We start from the raw sequence: 21,506 nt of genomic DNA, 5'->3' as shown, positions 1-21,506 counted from the left end.
CCACCGCCCCTAGTCAGCTGTCAGCGGACGGGCAGCACGCCCACATTTTGCAGCGGAAGTAAATTTACACTTCGCTCCTTAGCTGCACTTTTTATTCCTTTCCGACGCGAGCGAAAAGCGCGACTAATTTTCTTGAGTCCCTCCCCCGCCTTTCCTTTTTTTTGTTCTGCCGCCGCCCAGTGCAAGTAATCCCAGAAAATTGTATAAAAAATGCAGAAACCCCATTGCCACCCACTCATAATTCTCTAAAAACTAAGCTGGCAAGGGGCAGGGGTTCAGGGGCTTGGGTTTTTTTACACCCGCAAAGACTGCATTTTGCTCTGTTTGCTTTCGGAGCGTGTGACTTCGTTGGCCGGCCTTTGTTTTTATACCCAGTATTTTTAAGGTTCAAGGATGTATTAAATTTCATATTCAAGCAATTTTGTTTCAAAAAAGGTAAGGAGAGTCTAGCAAGCCTATGATACACGAATTTAAATTGCATGTATTGAATATCATATTCATGCAATTTTATTTCGGAGGATGTAAGGAAAGTCTACGAAGTCCATGATACACGAATTTAAAGTTCAGAACACATATTTTGTAACTTTATTTAAACGAAAAATTATATTCAATTCTAAAGGCTTAGTTATAGTTTTTGGCAATACAAGAAAAACAATACCAATGTCCTGTTGATATTTATAAATCTGATATTTCGAACTAGGTTTTATTTAAAAATAAATCTTGAAATTTAATTGATTCCTAAGCAGTTATTTTTCATTTCTCCCAGTTAAACGACTTCATGTTTTAAGATACCTGACTTCCGTTTTTTTCATGAGATAAGTTTTGTCAACGTGCCGTCAGTGCTCGGTAATTTTTAGTCGTAGCTTTCGACTTACTTAAAGTACAAACTTTTTTTGACGCTGTGGCTTTCCCTGTTGGCTGATGGTTGATTTTTCCAGCTCCTCCGTGGCCTTCTCTGGCTTTTCCCTCCGCTTTGCCTTTTGACTTGCGACGGACTTACGGGCGGACAACGGTAAAACCGTGCCGGATGTCACGTGCGCATCATTTTCCAACAGCTTTGTTGCTGCTCGGCGTAATTATAACAAGGCGCAGCTTAAATTAGTTGGCTCCGACAGTAACCTGAACGCAACCTGGAAACCTGTGTGCGCTGGTTCCGTTTTTCTCGGACCCCGGATCCGTTCATTCGCCAAAGCAGCATGCGAGTTTAATGGCCTAACCCCCTTCGGTGGCACATGGCGTTAGCTTTTGGTGTGGCTGAGCGTCGGTTTATTTGGCTCTTTGTTTAGTGCATTTTCTGTCAACGTCAGCGTGATTAGTTGTGCCATATTGTGCCGCTGGCTTTGTTTTTCACTCAGTGACCTGGCATTGTCATCGGGTCCTTTCGAGGTTACGGGCACAGGAGAATTTGTATTTCCGATACCCGAATCGCTGCTCAAAGCATAAAACTATGCAAGGCTTTAATCTTTGAATTCAATAGAAAAAAGTTAGACTGCTTCCATTTTCGTAAATAAAATATTGTTTTTTTACCTAACAGAAGTACATGTTGAAATCTATTCTTTAAAATAAAACTAAATACATCTAAAGCTATATTTTAATTTATAGATTATAGAATATTTTAAATTATAGATAAGATTTAGCATGTATTTCATAATTTTATAATATTATTTCCTTTAGGAAACCTTTACCTATAATAAAATGATATAAATAAATTTTATAAAAAATCTTAAAATACCATTTGAGGGGTCGTAAACGCTAATATTATATAAAAAAAACTCTGCGACGCTTTCGATAACCAAGAAAACTTATTAAAATATTATTGAAGCAAACAAATTTGTAGTAACTTATATAACACACAAATATTTTTTTTTCATCGTGTGGGTCAGGTAATACCAATTAACAAAACGCCGCGTGGCACGAACTCGACCCCAAAATATATATGTGTGGGCATATAGGGCCCACTTGACTTGATTCTGCTGGCATCTGTTGGCTCTTGGCACCCGGCTCATTCAGCTTTTGGCGCTCGGTTTTCAGGCTTTTCAGTATACAGCTCACAGCTGCCGCTTACATCATTAACGGCATCGTTCTTCACACACGGCAACACATTAGAACACTTTAAGTTGCAACTAATGAGACTCCAAAACATAATTGTTGGCATTTAGTTAGATGAGCGGCGCCAGGTTGACACACACTCGCACTCGAAAAGTGACACGGCATGAAGATGAAGCAAATAAACAGCAACAACAGAGGGTTTGAGTGGGTGGGCGGCCAAGTGGGTGGTCAGGACAACGAAAACAAATGCACCTAATGACACAATTTCCCATACAGACGCCAGGAGGAAAAACTGGAGCAGAAAGAACTGTTATACCGGCGAAGAGTAGTTCGAGAAAATTCCTCTCTTTGACTCGCCACTTCGGTTTTTCCCCCGAAGCTGCTGCGGCGAATTGCGGAAAATCCCAGCCATGTCGGGGGCCAAGAAATCGTTTGCCAGTTGAAAATAGCCAACATAGCGAACAAGTTCTGGCCAAGCCGGCAAATGTGACGAAAGGAAAACCGAGTGACGTCGCGAATTTGTGAAAAGCGAGTGATCTTCGTGCTTGGGCCTACGATGCATAAAACCTGCCATTCGAATTAAACAAATAACGACCAGGAATTTCTGCATAGCTGGGTATGTTTCAATTTACTGTGTTTTTGAAAATTAAAGGGGGTGGCTTTAAAAAATTCAGACAACACGACTTGCTTTCACGTAGCAACTTGTAACCTAGTTTTTTGTAGTAATTCCATGTGTTCCCATGCCTCCAAGTGTTCGTGAGTGCGACGCGCTTTTCTTGCACTTTATGCTGGCGCGCTGTTTTCCGCCTCTTTTCCTGTACATTTTCTTGAATTTCTGACGTATAAATTCGTGCTGCAGCCACCTCCCCCCCCCCAAAAAAAATAGCTGCAAAAAAACTAAGAACATGGAAAGCAGCGCACTGAAAAGTGCAATGGCAGCCCGGAAGCAGCGCGCGGGCAACCGTGATTTGTATGAATGCTGCCATTAAGCTGACATGGCTCGAATACGCCCTGCTCCGTGTTTTCTTCGCCAGCCAACGAGGCGTATGCGTAACGTGAAACGAGAGCCCGGCACAACCGGCGTATGAGTTACATGGGCTTGGGCAAAAAAAACTTTTAATCTGTCCGCGTATTACACAAAAGTTTGCAGCACCACCCACCCACCACCTGATCGCCATGAATTCAATTGCCTTGAGTTTTATTTAGAAACAAATGGTGGCAGACTTTCTTCGCGCTTCTTTTGCTGTTTTAAATGACATGAATTAAGATAACAAATTCGCAGAACACAGAAAACAGGAACCGAAGAAAATAAGGAGGAAAACAAGGCAAAATGCTGTGAAACTTTTTTCCACCGAGACAAAAGAACGTCAGGAAATTGTAGCAGAGCGCAAATAGAAAAGCCGGCAGCAACAACAATTGCAAATACTTAATCCAAAGTCGCGACGCTGTCAAAGTCAGGAAGCTTTTCAGCGGGGGGGAGTCTGATTTTGTTCTGAAAAAGTCTAATAAATTAAGCAATTTACATGAATTGTCGTTTGCTGTGCAGCAGCAGCAGCAGCCGCTTCCTTATTTTCCCTATTTTCTGAGTTTTTCCCTTTATGCCCGCCCCGCAAGACAACTCATTTGTATGTCGTGGGATTTGTCAGGGGATGAGGTGGAAAAACTTTGCCACTCGCTGACAATGATTCAAAAGCCAGGTAACACAGGTAACCAGGGTAAAACCAGGCAATTTGTTTAATTTCATTACATCTGAGTACGCCAGTTGATGTTGTTTTGCAGCATGCGCTTATCTTTGCACATTTGCAACTTTTTCCGGTCCCATTTTCATTTTATGCTTCCCCTTCGACTTGTTGTTTCTATTTCGAATGAAATTTATGTGCATATTTTGGCCATTTTGACTTTGAGTTGTTTTTCTTGTTGCATGCTCGTATAAATGTCAACTCGAGTGCCACGGGCACTAAGCATATGTAGGTATGCCCCTTCCATCTCTATCTCTATCTCTAAATTTATTTATTTTTGTTTCCTTGTATCTAAAAGTTTTCTATGCCCCCACAGATAACCGGCAACAGTTCAAAGTTTCTTTTTTTTGTGTTTATTTGTTGTGGCAGGGGTGGCGGAAAGTTTTTTTTTTTTTGGTGAGGCAGCTTAGGGCTAATTTTTCGCTTTAAGTCAACATGTGGCAGAGAAACCTAATCAAACTATTGATTGTTTGACTGATTGTGGAAGCAGCTGGCAATGTTTTTATTGCGAAAGCGACAGGTAAAAGTTGCCAGCGAAGGGAGAACTTTCCTTCATCTTAGCTTTAACTTTTTGGAAAAAGTTTTACTGTCACGCTTTCCCTTTTGGCGCCACAGGAAATTGATTTCTGATGGCCCCAAACTCTTCTCACGAAATGGAGCCATCACATCGCATCACATCACTTTGAACTGCTCTTTGTCTCCAGGTATCCAATTCTCCAGTTCTCCAGTTGGATTCGATTTCGCCGGGGGACAGACACACCGGTTAGGTGTTATAACCCCTTTGACATGAGTAAATATTTTCCCTGCACTCTGCTTTTCCCATTTTCCGCATGCTCTTTATTGATTTTGCATAAGCAGCAAAGCGAAGCAGTGTGGGAAATTGAATCTCACATAAAACGCTGCAAGTACTTTGCATATAAAATCAAGTATCCGACACGTTAGCCCCGAACATGTTTGTCTTGGAACTGCGAAGTTGTGGACGCAACTGCCAAGGGAAAGAGGTTTTAGGAAGGTGCCAGATAAAACCGAACATCTTGTTTTTATTAAGAACTCAGAGTTCTAGCTTGGTCAAGACCAAAGGCAAAGTTTTCCCGGCCTCAACTTGCACTGTGGCACTTAATCAACAACGAAACAAAATGCAGTCGGTGGTCTCTGGTTGAGAAGTGCTCATGCTCATGACAAATGTGTAAATACACCCTGCCCCATGTCCAGAGTGGCCCGAATGCCACAAGCAAATGCAAATGCTGTTCAAAACATTTTACCAATTGCATAAAGTTTTACTTTACCCAAAATTGCTCAAGCACCTGCTACTCTATTCACAGTGCGTTGAAAAAAAAGTAAGAAGTACAAAACAAAAAGACTGAATGAATAAGGCTTAAAATGGGACCATATTTCGGTATTCGACGAAATTGTGTTAATGTTATAAGATTAAGCTCCTAAAAAGACTGTACAAAAAATATAAATACTTATATGATAATTTATGATTAGATATGTAAAATTAGATATCTACGATTTAACCAACTTAGTTATTACAAATTTTGATTGGTTAAAAAATAATAAAAAAGGAAGAAATTCCATTAAATTAAAATACTTTTTTTTTACTAGGATTTAAGAAACAATTTTTTTTTTTAACACTTGGAGTTCCGAAAATGTGCTATGTTCGTTGCATAATTATTTTTTTATGCCCAGCGAAATATACATTTTGTCACTTGCTGTGGGTAAAATGGCATTTTTGCGCTTATTTAAGCCATTGCATAAATTTCAACTGAAAATGAATGCCAAACCACATACGCGTGTGTTGGGGTGTATGCAAATTTACTGCGGTGAGACTTTTTCGAAGAGGGTCCTGGGGCAAGTGCAGGAGCCAGGACCGGAGCATAATGTGTGCTGGCCTTTAGCAACCAGACAGACGTGTTTCAGACATTTAGCATATAGCCACACACACTAGCACGCACACATCGAAAAAGCACACACACACACATCGAAGCATGCCCATACACACATGCGCAAGCTTCAATGTCAAAGTTGTCCAAAGAATGTGTGCGAAAATATTTTGCGAAATAAGGCGCGAATGAAAAATTTATAAAATATTCAACTAAGCACTTCGCATTTTAGCACCATGATAAGGAAACACTCGAATATGGTGTGCTGCCCTCATAAAAAATATCTGTGGCTGTCGCAAAAAAATTACACAAATATGCAAAATTTTAATAAAATTAAACGAAATGCAGAGAGTATTAATGGGGATATGTTCGAAATTCGTAGTCCAATTTTTTTAATGCAAAACCAAAGCCCCCAAACTTGAGCGATAAAAGCAAAAACGTTTCATTCGACCAAAATAAAATGATAAAAAATGACGAAGCAACAAGAGGAGGAAAACTATTTAAGTTTTAAGCGTTTGACGCTTTACAACCGCAAAATGTCGACACAAAGTTTCTCATGCATCCCACCGCCCTTTTTTCGCCAGGAAATGAGCAAAATGCCAAGCTGAACAACGGCATCACTTCATTGCCATGTTAACCCAAAGTCATAAAGTCAAGGATAAAATGCAAAACTGCCGAAGTTTTAATTTAAATTTGAGCAGCTAAGCGAGCAGCGGAGATAAAAAAAATATGATCTCGCAAAAATAATTCAGAGCGGGAAACTTTTGTCAGACCAACGCAGAATGTACGACTCGGTGACAGTCTTTTTTCCACTCGCTCCCCAAGTTGCCAATAACTCAGCGCGTTTCTCAGATACAGAAATTGAAGTTGTCGCGCATGTTGACTCAGCACCGAAAAAAAATGCTACATAATTTAAAGTTTTAAGCAACTATTAAATTTAAGCAATTATTAAATTAAAACATAAAAGAAATACATTTGGTATTGTTTGATATACCCATTATTTAGTAAATAAAGTAAACAAATCATATAGCAGTTCAATAAAAAAGGTTTTGTTTGTTTATTGAATTAAAAAAGGTGAAAGTAACTTATATGGTTAGAGGGGAATCACATTTTTTCAAGACCAAAGCATTGGACCTGCAGAATAACTAACTGAAACTTCTCTCTGTGTGACAAAAAGCTTTTGCGAAGAAAGCAGAGAAAGGGGGCGAAGAAAGCGCAAGGAAAAAGAGTTACGATGCCTTTGAGTAAAACACTTTCTGCGGTCGCCAACCAGCCAGCACTGTCGCTTTCGAGCTGCGCTGAGCGTTATCTGCATAACTCATACGCACTGTGGCCGCCTAGTTTATTCGAGAGCAGGGAAAAGTGCGAACAGCCAGGAGCTGCAAAAATTTGCAACACATGGCGCATTCCTGCCACCCACACTTTCGCATACATGGACGTACATGGTGCGCTTTAAGCTTCCGTAAATATTGCCAGACCTTCCAGCTTCACTTCGGCTTTTTTTCATTCTCCCAACAGCGTATTCCCTCGCGCGGTGGCTTATCGACTTGGGTTCCTGGCAGCTAGGTAAAGTCCTTACTGCACGACTCGGGTATTATCTATGCATGAGTGTTTTTAATTTTTCCCCGACCACCAACGGTTTTTTGCACTGATGCCTTGATTAAGCAGCAGTTTCCAAGTTGTTAAGAACCACTTCCCGCAGACGGTTGCATGAAATTCTAGTTATTGATACATAATTCTCAAGTATTTATTAGAGCTGGAAACTTTGCACTTCTGTTATGGATAGGAAAATAGTGCTTAGTTCTTTAAAGAGTTTTTTTATCGGCAAATTATGAGTTTATTCATTTTAAACAGTAACTCATAGCCAAATACTTAAATTCATTTCCCGGCACAGTGAATAGGTCCTTTTAATTTTTATTTCAACAGTAGTTCATGACAAAACTTGTAGTAAATTAAACAAATATGTAGCACATTTTCCTGCATATTCAAAGCAAATGTCTCTGTTTTATTTTCATCAATTGGACCCATCTGTTGTTTAACTCTTTCGCAAGCTGACCTCAGCTGTCGCCATCCATCAAACGCCAACAGATCCTTGGCCACAAAAGAGTTGCGCGCCCAACCAGAGCTATCCATTTCGTGTGGCTCCCTCATCTCATTCCCGCCCACGTAATGAAAGGCCAAGGAGTCTTTTTGAGGAAGGAGCCAAACAACAAGGTTTCTGCTCCTTTTGTTTTCCCATACCATTTTCACGCCAGTTTCCATGACGCACCCAGCGAGTTTTCCCGCAATGAATGACTGAATGACAGGCAAAATGAATGGCACTGTGGGGTATGTCCGAGTACAGGAGGGGGTAATGGGTATCGTGGTATAGTGGACACCGGGCGATCCGTTTGACTAATGCAGAAGCAAGGAACTGACAAGCAGCATGCTCCAACAGCCCAAGACAATGGGCAATAAACCCGTAAGGCAGGACATACCAAATCAAGGAGGGATGCGAGTTTGGACTTTCTAAACTATAAACATAATTTTTTTTTAAATATTTGTAAGTTCTTAAGTCTTTCAAGCACTGTTCTGATTTTTCAAATTTAAGCTCAGGATAATGATTACATATTATATATTACAATAATAAATTGTAAGCTATTTTATAGCCAGAAAGGCTACATTAAAAGTTTTAAGGAATATAATAACCAAAAAGAAATTATTTAAATTTATTATTTTTATTAATATCTGCATGCTCATATCGGTCTAGGAGCTAAAATCGAAGTTGGCCAATCCAAATTTTGCAGCTAAGGAATATGCTGGCCTACTTCGGGAACCGCAAGGGAGTCATAAAATATCAGCTAGTGGCGACCTCCGAAAGAGTAACTTCCGCAAGTCGCAAATCATTTAATTTGCCATCGAAGAAAAGTTTTCGGACAGAAGGCTCGCCACACTCCACAAAAATTGTCTGGGTCATGGCAGACAGGTAAACAATGTGTTCTGTGAGCTTTCATTAGCCAGACAGAAACAACAAATTTAAGGTGAAAACACAACTGATTGTGGTCCATCCACTGACAGGAATTATAAAAAGTCTTCAAAAATGGAGAGCAAGAAATGCAGACGAGCAGTGAGTGTCATTGGAATGGCGTCCTCGATTCTGTCAGAGATTGGATATGTGGCAAATGAAAGTTTCACTGCTGATTGAGTCAATGATGATGCCATTAAAAGTCGCAAATTGATGTTTTTGTTTCAAATGTGTGTATATGTCTCCATCTGTTCTGGTTTGTGCTTGTGGCTGTGTGTGTGCCAATTACAAGCGTTAGACGCTGTTGTTCGCATTCTAACAACGGAAACAAGCCAGAGATTTATTTTTGATATTTCCGCTTTGGTGGAGCAGTAGCAGCAAAACATCAGGGAGAAACTTTTTCGATAAAAATGTAAATTTATTGGATGTGTGTGACAAACACGCTACAGTATATGTACACTAAAAAACAATTTCTAAAAAAATATTAGCAAAATGATACATTTTAATTTTTGTTATAAAATAAAAGATCTTAAAATTATTTGCAGTAATGAAAATTGTAATATCTTAACTAATGATTGCATATTTCATTATTAAATATTTTTCGTTTGAAGAAAGTAACTTTTTATAATTTGTGGCTTCTTTAATGTTAATTTAAACTAAATTAAAAAAATATTTTTTTGTTCCTCCTTTTTGTCTCGGTGTACATGTAAAGGCCATACAATCATACAATGACAATAATAACATGTTGTCGTTGATGAAGCAAAAGAATGAACTTTGATAAAAGGAAAGGAAACGCTGTGATCTCTGTTCATCACGCACGGCTTAAATCATATTTTTATGGTTTTTTATTGACACATTTCGTTATTCTAGTTAACAATTTATTCATTTGGCTTGGACTTCATCGTTGCTAGTTGGTGTGTTGTCATGCTAACTTACTTTTTAGTAGTTTTACATGTTTCTTTTTATGTAGCGCTACAAATTATGCACATACAGCCAAAAACTTTGGGTATTACGTAAAAAAATATATCACATATAAGCACATAATTTCTTTTGTTAGGCGATTTCTAAGGATATAAACTAATTTCGACATTGTCAAAGAACGTAGGTGGCCCAAACAATAGTCGAAGAAAATAAAATTCTTGGTTTAATGACCAAATAAACATAGCTATAGCCAGTTTTGTATTTTACTGCTCAAAGAGTTATTTTCGGCAATAAATAAATCATTAAATCATGCACTCAGTCCCCTCTCCAAAGTAAACTCATAATCACAATACTACGTAAACAAACAAGCAACTTAAATGGCCAACTGCCATGGAATTTAATTAATAAATAAGTCAGGACACATGGACATCCAAACAAAAATAAATAGTAATTAATACAAAATAATTATGTGTTTAATCAATACAATAAATATGAAAAATGGCGCCACAGCACAAATATTATTTCAGACATCAGAAGGTAGAAATTAATGACCAGAGAAAACAGTATTAAATATCAATTGCAACTTAAAGCGAACAGAACTGTAGGATTGCATTCGTTGCAGGAATCTCAAATGGCAGAGGAAGATTGCTAGAAAAGTGCGAAACAAGGACGCAAAAGGACGAGATGTCCGCTAAAGACGATGACAACGTTATCGGGTGGAAATTATTTCCCAACAAAGTCACTGTCGTCGAAATGGGAACCCAATCACATTCCCTTCAAATGATTAGAGGGATAAAACATATTTTTAAATCTAAGTTGGGTAGGGAAAAAGGAACCTAACCGCTATTAGGCCGAATTGAGGAAAAACGACGGTGGCGGTGGGAAATCCAAAAAGGTTACAAATAGCCATCATAAAAACTTTATTTGTGCAAAGGATTGAAAACAAGAGTCGACCAAGGGACAAAAGACGACGACGCCCCATGCATGCCAATGTCGCTGTCTCACTCAACTCGATTCTGCACTGAGCGAAATATAAAATACAAGTACTCAATTAAATATTAATTAATTAATTAAATATTAAAAATATACATTTTATTTTGTATACTGATAAGAATAAAAATTCGGAAACCCTGTTGATTGGGAAATTTATGAACAATACTTGCTCATATAATAATCTTGTTTATGAAGTCATATCTTTCTTACAACATAGCGAATAATAAAGAAAACATTACTAATCTGTTGCAAATTTAAATATTAAAAAAAATACACTTTTAATTTTATTATTTTCCAACGTGTAAATATATCCCATATATTTCCTATTATATGGTCAAAAGTGGGTTCTGGGTGGTTAGCTGCTTTTGGTTGGGTGGTGAAGGTCGACCAGCGTGTTTATTGTTGTTTATGTGCCATGATGCTTTGCCCACAATTTGCAGTCCTCAAACTCCCCTTCAATTTTTGTTATTCGTTTCGTTTCGGTTGGGTTTGGTTTTCTGTGGGGCTTTGCGATTGCCTTTGTTTGGCGTTGTTAAAAAACATTTATGCGCCATTATCAAAAGCAATGCGACACCCACACACACACGTTGCTTATTGCTGTTCACGAGGTTATAGCATTTGATTATTGCCGGGGATTAAGCTATAATTGCGTATCGCATTTCGGTTATTTGTTTTCATTCCACGTCCGAGAAGCGGTTAATACTGATGGTTCTTTGTGTCGTTGGTAGTGCCAAAGATATCGGAATCATTAGCGGCTGCAATATGTTTTGATGATTCCGGCAAGCCCTTAAGCCCTTGCATTTGCCCTTTGTCCTGTGTAATGTATAATCTTGATTTAGTGACCGAAACTGTGCCGTCTTAAAGTGGAAGACCCCTGAATTTTGGTTGAACTCAATCAGGAAACCACAAAAACACACATACCCCAAGCAAACCTACACAATGAAACACACATGTACGTGTATACTGTATAGCAGCTGGAATCGGTTTGAAAATTTCAGGCATATTTGGCAACGGGTCATTAAATACGGAAATTGAGTCAACAAAAGCCAAAGACGCCAGGAAGGATATATACAAACCACTAACACACACGCATTTCCACCCTCACACAAGCTCATACAGTTGGTGATGTAAATATAGTACTGATATCGGAGATATTTGTTCTAACAGCAACCAACTTAGATTTTATTTGAGTCTTAGAAAGGACGCACTCAAACGCTGTTCAAACAGGTACAAACTATTGTTATCAATGTTACGTTATGTTCACCATGTGATTAAAATTATGCAAAACTTAATGTAGAAGCTTGACGTCTCGTTAACAATTGAGAATTCGGTCATATTTAAGTACTAGGAAACTAAATTACAAATTTTTATATTCATATTTTCACTTAACATAATTGACCGATTTTATAAAGTGTGATAGATAAAGAAATAATGATAATGGTATATACAATATTGTTTGAATTCTAATTATTAAACTATTATTCTGACCGTTGCTGTTCCAAACACACGTGAATTGAGAGCTCTATACACACACACAAGAACAACAAATCGGAAGTTTTATTTTTGGTCTGCTTCGGATCGCTGGCAAAAGTCAAGCTACATAAAAGATGCCCCGAATCGTTTACTTGTTTTTGTTGCCCCATCCGCCTTGTATTTGATTATGTAACCCTCGATTTTTAGGGACCCAAAGCCAAACCAAGCATAACAGATGCAAACCTCACGAATAATTGCCGGCAAGAAGGGGAGAAAACTGCCTTCGATTGGCTGCCAATAACAGAGCAGAAATTCTTGGCCAGAAAGGACTCGAATGTGCACATGTGCTTGTGAACAATGTATGTGTGTTATCGAGTCAAAGGTTAAACTAAGCAATGTGTTGATTGTGAGTCAAGCGTGAAAGCGGTCAAAACGTATTTGCCACTTCTATATTTAAATTGTTGATTTTGTGTAAACGCTGCATCAATGAAAATCAACACATATCGAATTAACAAAGTTTATTACCAGATTTGCCAAAGGCTCGGGCTTTATGAATGCAACTTTAAAACGTTCGTCTTAGATTTAGTTGGTTTAAGCCTTAGATAATTATAACTTTCTGATCTTTTCCTTTCAATATTTTGCTTTCTGTTTTTTTGATAAGATAATCCCAAATACACTTGTTAAGGCAGATCTTCATTAAATCTTTCATCCGCATCTTAGATCTTTAAACTTCCTTGACTAACAAAGCAGCCTGAACTAGACATCCAGGCGCACCAATTATGTTGTGCAAGGCAATGCGAATTGCTTGAAAATGTCGCCGACATGTTACACAGCCACCCACTGGGCTGAGTGCGAGTCATAATAGTTATACAATAAATATAATTGAAATAATTGCTGGTTATTTGGAACAATCAGAACAGCAGGTGAGCGCCAAACTATGTTCAGTTGTTGGCGGCTTAGTTTAGTTGGGCCATATTGTGCCCAACGTTACCAATGCTCCCCCAGTGTGCCAAACATTGTTCATTATGTTTTTTGCGAATATCTTATTCGTGGAGAGATAATAGTTTGTTAAATAACATACAACAATTTACGGCAGCCTGTCTTTGAAATCAAACTACACTCAAAACAAAATTATTTGATATGACGATAATATTTTATACTCTAAGGAACATTAAATTCATCTTTTCTTTCATAGTTTTATGAGTTTTATTTAATTATTGACGCAGTTATCTGTTAAGTCCTAGTCCAGACTTAATTAATTGACTTTTATTATTTTGGATTTAGAATCCAGGAATCGTATGGTCACTTCACCCAAATCAATTATGTTCCTATATATATTCTCTTTGTTTAGTGGTTTGGAGACGCAGCCAAATAGTAATGTGTGATTGCAATTGAAATTGGCGTCTGTGGTTGATTGGGGAATTGGGTTAATTAGGTGGTCAGGTGAGCAGGGCCAGAAACTCATTGATATACTCCGCAATTGTCCCCGGTTTTGTAGTTCAGGCTCACTTGCAACAAAGTAAACACCTTTGGCAACGCAGTTTCCTGGTGGAACGGCAAGGAATGCAATAAACATAATTAAAACGCCTTAAATTCGCGTAACAGAATGCCAAGAAAATTAACTTTTCAGCATTGTTGGCGACAATTTCATGCAAGAACTTCCGCTGCTGCAGATACTCGCCGTACGGCCCAACAGGCGCAATTAACATATTTTATCAATCTTTTTTCTGGCCCCACTGCCAGCTCCACTTACGCAATTTAAATAACTCAAGTGGCAAACGGCCCAAAAGAGCAAAGGACACTCGAAGCAGGCAGGATGTTGCGAAGGAAGGGGCTTCGGAGGTGCGCGGACGTATGGCGAAGTCACCAGTCCCATAAACACATTAACACTTTGCGTATGGGTGGGGTCTTTTCTGGTGGGCGGTTTGGTGCATGGGTGGTTGAGTGCCAGGTGAAGTGCTGGCGGGTCAAAGTTGGCCAGGCAACATTAAGCCCGTCAAGTGTTTTTATTTTTTCACATACACCGCTGATTCATACACTGCTACAAATTTTTAAATCAGAAATAGCATTGTGCTTAAATGCTAACATCGAAATGATGGATTTTTCAAATTAAGATTTGTTTGTTCTTGCACAAAGAAAATGATTTATAATATTATATTCCTAAAATTCGTTTTGTATTTTTAGCTTTTCTTTTCTTTCTTTAATTACTTTTTTTTAAATGGCGTATTAAGTGCTTTATTTTTTCCAATGAACAATGAACATATAATTTGTTTAAATTTTGTAGTTCATGTTTTGATTTGGCTAAGGCTGAGATGAAATATGATAAAAAAAAACTCTGTTAAAAAAACAAATGTACTGGGTAATGAACTATTTTTTTATTTTATTTTTTTTTTTCCATTTATCCAAAGTAATATACTTTGTTAAGTTCAATTTATTTACGTGTACTACAAGGGACGGGTCCTACGAGGTACTGGAAGTGGTGGGTAGACCAACAAGGTCGCCTAGCAGAGACCAACTCACGCACTCGGGGGATAAGCAGGATCCGCAGGATATGCGAGAGGCTGCCACATAAATTACACTTTAATTTTGCAGCAATTTTTGGCCACGGCTTATAAATCAGCCGAGTTGCGCCGAACGCGGCGTCGACGACAGCTGGCTGCTCCTCCGCCGGATTCTCTCCGGCCCTGGGCACGGATCCGGGCCCTCTAGGTCCTTGGGAACCTCCATCCCCTGCCCTGCTGGGGGCCAGGCCACTCGCAATATTGAAATTTCAATTTAATTACATAGAAAGGGGGTCCGACCTCAGGACCATGTGCCCGCAAAATGAGCTGTCGTTGTGGGTCAAAAATAACCACCCAAAAAAACCACCCAAAGTGTACAACAAAAACAGCGGGGAGGTCCTTGTTAGATCTGCTCACTTGAACTGAACTGCTCGGCGGTTTGGCTTAATTTGTTGAGATAATTGTGCCGAAATTATATTATTATTAAATTCGCATCCGTTAGTCCTCTTTTTTCCATGCTTATTATGAAAATTGGATTTCAAGTGCTGTGTGTGTGTGGGTGAGTTTCGACCTTAGTCGGGGGCTCTTCCTTCTCGTTACGTAATTGGATTTTGTATGAGATTTGGCCAGAGAAAAAAGCAAGGAAAAGGAAAGAAAAACCCAAATGTTATTAGCTGAGGGTCAGGACTGAGTTTTCGAATCAGTTCTTGAAATTGTGATGGGCTGGCGGTGTGATAACTTCCATTAGACTGTAGCCTGCAGACCCATTGCAATCCTATTTGCGACTCAAGTTCCGCAAAAACCATAGAATCACTCAAAAGTTCTCCAGCACTTCAGCTGTCTCTTTTTGCCCCATTTATAAAATTCGCACGCTCGGCGAAACGCGGATTTAATGCTGAATTGGGCGTGGCAGCGGCAACAACAATGCACGCTGTTCTCTAAAACTTTGGGGCGGGGCTTTTAATTAATTCCCGGGGCATTAAAAGTGGAAACAGAAGCCAGCAGCGCAAAGATTCAAAGTCAAGTTGCCAGCGAAATCAGCGAGAGAGGCGAAAAACAAAAATAAATGCGAATGAATTTACAAAATATGATTATGAATAAAGGCCATTCATGCAAAAGGCTCAGCGGCAGACAGAACCGCAAATGTGGGAAAGTTGCCACATGAAGAGGGTTAAATTATGGACGGGTTGTCGGAGTGGGGTTAACCACATGCCGATCATGGGGCGTGCAAAATCAATTTTAAAGCGTATTTAATAAAAGCGCATTTATGCGTCGTTCTCTGCGGCAATTAAGTGCAGCAAATGGCAGCCTGCGGGCTGACATAGCTCGTTTTTCTTCTGCTATGAATATGCCATTTCTTCTTCTCCGTTTAACCTATTATTTGCCGCTGGACGAATAACTATTTGCTCACACAAGTTTTTCAATAACATTTCTTTGGGCTTTGTCTGGAATTATGATTTATGTTGTTATCATAAATAATTTCAAGAGATATAAGTCTATGCTGATATCCATTTGAACTTATAAATGAAACCATAATCATTTTAGAATCCGTATTTTTTATTTTAAATTATTTTTAACAATATGTTGAATAATAATGTATATATTATATTGGTGATACATTTACCATATGTAGAAGCAAAGCTTTAAGTATCATATATATTTTAAGTACAGGTAATCTGTGTCATCTTTCGTACCTTTGGTGATCAACGGGTTACGAGCACGTGGCTGTCGCAGTAATTAAGCTGATGTGAAAATCTTTGACTTGCTGCGAACGCAAATAGCGGGCAATTAAATGTGGGTGCAACAGAAAGAGCCGCCGGCTTAATGCCACTGCACCGCTGATGACATCACTTGAACACTGCACCACGGCACCACGGCACCGAGGCACCAAAGCACCAAAGCACCACCCACCAGATCAATATCAATGTCATCGACTGCAACGACAGATTTATGACAATCCGAGGGACTTTCGCCCATCTGTGTCTCATGCTCACCTGACAGCTGATGGCCCGTTGGAGACCCGAAACTTTGAAATCAACATTTCAATTTGTTGGCGGCTGCCGCCCTGGCAATTTGGTGTGAAAAACTTGTAGCTATTTTTAAGTCATCAGCAGCAACAGAAACAGCAGCAACAACAGCAGCAACAGCAGCAACAACTGGAGTTGCCGGCAACTTTTATTGCCCATGTGCTGGGCATGTCTTCGTGCCAATTGCGTCATGGCAGGCGAAATGTGTCAAGTGAGCGGTGACTGATGTGGCGAGTAACAAGGAGAAGTCGCACACTGAGCGAAAATAATGCTTCTTAAAATGTGAATACAAGTCCAACAGCTCACAGCCCAAAAAATTAAACTAATCTATATTCATTATTTAAATTTTTAAGCAATTTACCTTCAGAGCAATACAAGATGAAGTGTTAGTTCATCACTGTGGATGGCAGAACCTAAGTAAAATGGTTTAAATAATTAAATATGAAGATGTCTTTGGGACTTGCCAAACAACCATACATGAAAACAAAGGGATTTATTTTTATCCGGTCAAACAAGTTGAGTTAAACGGTTTATTCTATTTATATTTTTGAGGAAAAGTTCTTGGAAAGCAATTAATTACTAGTATTCAGAAAAAATCGAAGGACATTTATGAATGAATGAATTTTTTCAGTGCAGCGGTACAATACACTCCACTCGTTTTCCGTCCCCCCTTTAAAGTTGTGTTGCATGTGAGAAGCGTGCGTAAAAATGTTTCATTCAAGCACTGGAATTAAAAGTAACGAGTGGAGTGAAAATGTAAAGGAGCTCCTGCTCCTGGAGCAATTGTCTGAGACAGTTAACCCCGCACAGACACACGCGGATATATGGCGAGTACATTGCTAACGCCAACTCTTGAGCCGCTGTCATTGTCAATGTCCCCAGACAAATGCGACTGAGATGCCTGAAATGGCGTAACAAGGGAGTGAGTTTGAGTGCCCAGCCGAGCCCATCCCAGCTCATCCCATTCCATCCCAAAAACGGCGGAAAATGAGGGGCAATAATTTTCGTGGAAAGTGGGTGGCTGGGCTGGTATTCTCCCACGCAAATTCGCTGCACGCGCAATGCTAATCTGCTTTTAATTAAAACCAACTCGCAATGGCGGAAAGTCTAAGAGGCTTCCTGCCTTCAGTTAGCTAATTGTCTTTTGTCATTTGTCTTCTTGGCCAAAATATGCCAGCGACAGTTACAGTTACATGTGTGGAAATTAACTCGGCCCGAATGACAAATACAATACAAATGTTTTTTGGCCTGACAGTGACTGCTTCTCTTTGGGTTGCAAAAGCTAAGCTCAATTATTGTATCGGAGCTAAATAAAATGAGAAGCATTAAATACGATAACAAAGGCAAGGAAATAAAAAGGTGAAGGAAAACCAAAAACATAACATTTTGATGAGTTTAATGCAATTTAACGCATTGTAACAGACCACGCATTAAAATAGGCTTGTTGTGACTAAAAGTATTCCAGTTCATTATTTGTAAAAGGCTTAGTCTGTTAAAATTCAAAACAATTAAATTGCGCAATTAAATAATCAATGCTAATTTTATAAAATTGTAATTAAATAAACTGTCAAAGTCAGGACATTAGTTAAATTATGAAAGTTGGCCGCAATTATTTTACAGGCTTTTAACCTTTTAATGGCACACCAGAAACAAAATGCAAATACCCATCTTCCTGTTATTTGTTTGTTAACACACCACATTCGCTTTACAATAATGATAAATGGCGAAATATTAGGTAAAATCAATCAAAACTTTAAAATGGGTAAGACAAAAAAGCCAAGAGCACTGGCAAAGCGTATAAAACATGTCAAACACAATTAATTATAAAATTCATAAAACAAAGGAGCAGGCATAAAAACAACATTGGAGGCCATAAAAGCGTCAGAGAGGGAAAATGCATGAAAAATGCGACAGACAAAATTATCATTCATAATAATTTGTACAAACAAACAGGGAAAATCTGGGGGAAAGTGGGGAAAAGGGAAATGTTTGCAACTGTAGCCTAGGTAAACAAAGGAACTGCGGGAAAACGATGGGGCAATAGAATGTTTCACGCCGAGGCAACAATTACAAAAAATGATGTTTTATTTAAAATACCAGACAGCAAACAGAAGAGGGGGCTTTTTTTTTGGGAGTAAGGGGGATGTGGCAGCAGACAGGGAATAAAAATAACAATGCAACAGCAGTGATAATGTTGCCGGCAACACATGTTTACGGCAGCAGCCAGAACCGCAGATACAACAACAACGGCTGGCAGCAGACTTAAAATCCTTCCTCACCCCAAAGAAATGTCAGACGCCTGTGCACACATTTTAATCAATAAACAAACGTGGAAATATGACAAACAAATTAATAAAATGCAGCAAACGCCGGCCCAGACAATGACAAAATATTATAAATGAATCGGCGCAGGGCTCTTAAGGAGGGTGGGATCGGTGAAAAGGGGAAAAGCGGGGGAAAGCGATGCGGAAAAGTCGGGGGGACTGGTCTATATATAGAGCCAACATACCATTCATCCCTTTCCCACTCATCTGTCGACTAATTGTGACAATTCGGTCTCACACAAATGGCATAATAAATGTTGAGCAGAGGAAATGATGTGTGAAGTGCAGGCCTTGATGCCCCTTAACCCATCACTCCTCTTAACCCACTACTTCCCTTTCCCATCCAGCAATCGATGACCAAGCGGAAGTGATTTTTGGTTTCAGCGCACGATTTTCTGTCAAATGGAAATGCATGGAACAATGCTGATGCTGCCCCGGCAATTAGCCAAACTTTGCATACACTGGGGAAAAAGCGTGCCGAGATAGCTAGCTAGAGCTTGAAATTAAAAGGAAAGAGAAAAGGAAAAAAAATTTATTTAGCTGTTTTTTATGTTATTTGTAACAGGGTTTAACACAATTTAGGTTTCCCAAATTTCTGAATTTTTCCATATATCCTATGGACAAAAATTATTATTTTTGACTCTTAAAAGTTAAAATCCAATAAGTATTTTTAAAATAAAAGTCTCAAATACTTTTATTTACGATCCCACGTATATTTCTCTTAGTGTTAGACCAGATCCAAATGCCCTTCTTTGTTTAGGGACAATGCCAAAACAGGAAGCGGAGAAAAGCAGAACTCTTTTTTAGGGGCACGCTGATAGTTTGAAGGACTGGCGGCAAATGTGCGGTTTCCTGCATTGGAGCGCATAATTGAGCATTGGGGGAAAGTCGTAAATAATGCAAAACCCGATTGCTGGCGGTCGGCGAAATAACCAAGTCCAAATTGGATGCTTTCGAGTGGACAGCCTGCTAATTAGTCCCTGGGTCGTATTTTTGTGCCCCCGGGCGATTTGACAAAGGTCAACGGGCACGGGGCATTGATACTTCCTATCTGGGGTCCCAGTCCCAGAACGCATAAATCAATCACGAACACGGTCGCGGCACGTGACGATTGCTGGAATTTTTATTTGGAACTTTGTACGCTTTACGAGATAGCAATTAAATTAATATTTCAGCCTGTGTCAACAACTAATTGAGGCATTCTCTGCCTGCTTTTTCCACTTTATTTGCAGGGCGTAGTTTTGGAGCACCATATGAAGTAATTAGAAGCAACACTAAAATCGTCCATAAACGTCAAAAGACAAACATTTTCGCGGAAGAACAACTGCAAGACATTGCCATTGCCATCGACGTTTTCCAGGCAACATGTTGCTGATAGACACCAAGAGCAGCAGCAGCAGCAGCAGGAGCAGCGACAACAGCAACATAGACTGACAGCAGCAACACCAACAGACAGCAGCAACATTCGAGCATTCAGTCGCAAATCTGACGATTGCGTGACGCGTTCGCATCGCGGCAATGAAAGAGATACAAAATCTGGAGAAGAAAGAGAACGAAACAGTGACAAGGAGAAAGTTTCAAGTGCGAAGTATAAATTGAAAACAAACAAACAACAAATCAAAATACGTAACAAAGTGCGTGCCAACTCTGAGAAATATTTGCGAAATAAATTAGAATAAATTACCGAAAAACTCCGGACACAAGGATATTTAAGGAATATAAATTAGCATAATTTAGCAAGGAATTGCCAAGACAAGCAGACATTCGTTTCGCACTTAATTAGTGTCTAGAAGCGTTGACAATGTGGCAGACACTATCAACTTTTAGCACATCACTCAGAGAAACAGCAGCGGCAGCAGAAACACCAGCAACTTGCCACTGCAACTACAAGTTGGAAAACGCGGAAATGCAAAGTCACATGTTGCCATCAGCAGACACCGCGACAACAGCAATGCGTAGGTGTTGCTGTCGCACAAAAATCACCCGCAGCGACAGCAGCAACAATAGTTGCAACTACGGCAGCAACATCCTGCAATGGCTTTTGTTGCTGTGCCTTTTCTGTGGTAAGTAGATGCCGGCAAATGAGCCATGGTCGAGTGCAGTAAGTGACTTTTAACAAAACGCGCTTAAATGTCTCTGATTTAGTGCACCACGCCCCGGGGGCAAAACACGCACAAAAAACCAGGGATAAAGTGGAGAAGACAAACCGCCAGACCAAAGTGATATAGAGATGTGCTGGCTGAAAAAACTGCTGCAGTTTTAGCCCTTGAATAAGATATACAGGGGGGGTGTTGGAAAAAAAATAAATAAAAACGCTCAACACAAATCAAGATGAATTTCCGTGCATTTCTGTGCAGATTTTTGTACAGCTTTAGACAAAAAAAAAATAACACAGACAAACACACATGGGCAGCCAACAAAAAAGGAGAAGAAATGCAACACACAACGCTTGGTTTTGGGTTCTTTTTTCACTACAACTGCCACAGCAGCAAAAAATGGCTAAACAGCAAAGAAAAACATTTGAAAATAGCGCCAAGAAATGGCAGAAGATTAAATGGCAACCGAGGGGAGTAAAGCTGGGCGGCTGGGCGG

General features: G+C 39.4%; 2 protein-coding genes across 2 annotated transcripts in view; one reads left to right on the top strand and one right to left on the bottom strand.

Annotated features, from left to right (window-relative positions):
• Positions 1-2,002: 2,002 nt before the first annotated feature.
• On the bottom strand, positions 2,003-2,155 carry LOC128252022 (uncharacterized). The gene has a single exon (XM_052979384.1). The coding sequence runs from the start codon at positions 2,153-2,155 to the stop codon at positions 2,003-2,005; it is 153 nt and encodes a 50-aa protein (XP_052835344.1).
• A 348-nt stretch (positions 2,156-2,503) lies between these two features.
• LOC128264664 (uncharacterized) overlaps positions 2,504-21,506 on the top strand; it is a 35,348-nt gene continuing 16,345 nt past the window's right edge. Inside the window, exons 1-2 of the mRNA XM_053000277.1 lie at positions 2,504-2,665; positions 20,147-20,977. Of these exons, the coding sequence (XP_052856237.1) occupies positions 20,716-20,977 (262 nt within the window). The 5' untranslated portion in view covers positions 2,504-2,665; positions 20,147-20,715. The remainder of the gene's footprint in view (positions 2,666-20,146; positions 20,978-21,506) is intronic.

Source organism: Drosophila gunungcola, chromosome 3R, assembly GCF_025200985.1.
Source record: "Drosophila gunungcola strain Sukarami chromosome 3R, Dgunungcola_SK_2, whole genome shotgun sequence".
In the NCBI taxonomy this organism is placed as follows: domain Eukaryota; kingdom Metazoa; phylum Arthropoda; class Insecta; order Diptera; family Drosophilidae; genus Drosophila; species Drosophila gunungcola.
The sequence above is the reverse complement of the archived record's forward strand: the minus strand, read 5'-3'. Positions and strand labels throughout refer to the sequence as shown.

Bases quoted from the DNA above. Each gene is read 5' to 3' on its own strand.
- LOC128252022 (XM_052979384.1), bottom strand. From the start codon at position 2,155: ATGCCAACAATTATGTTTTGGAGTCTCATTAGTTGCAACTTAAAGTGT.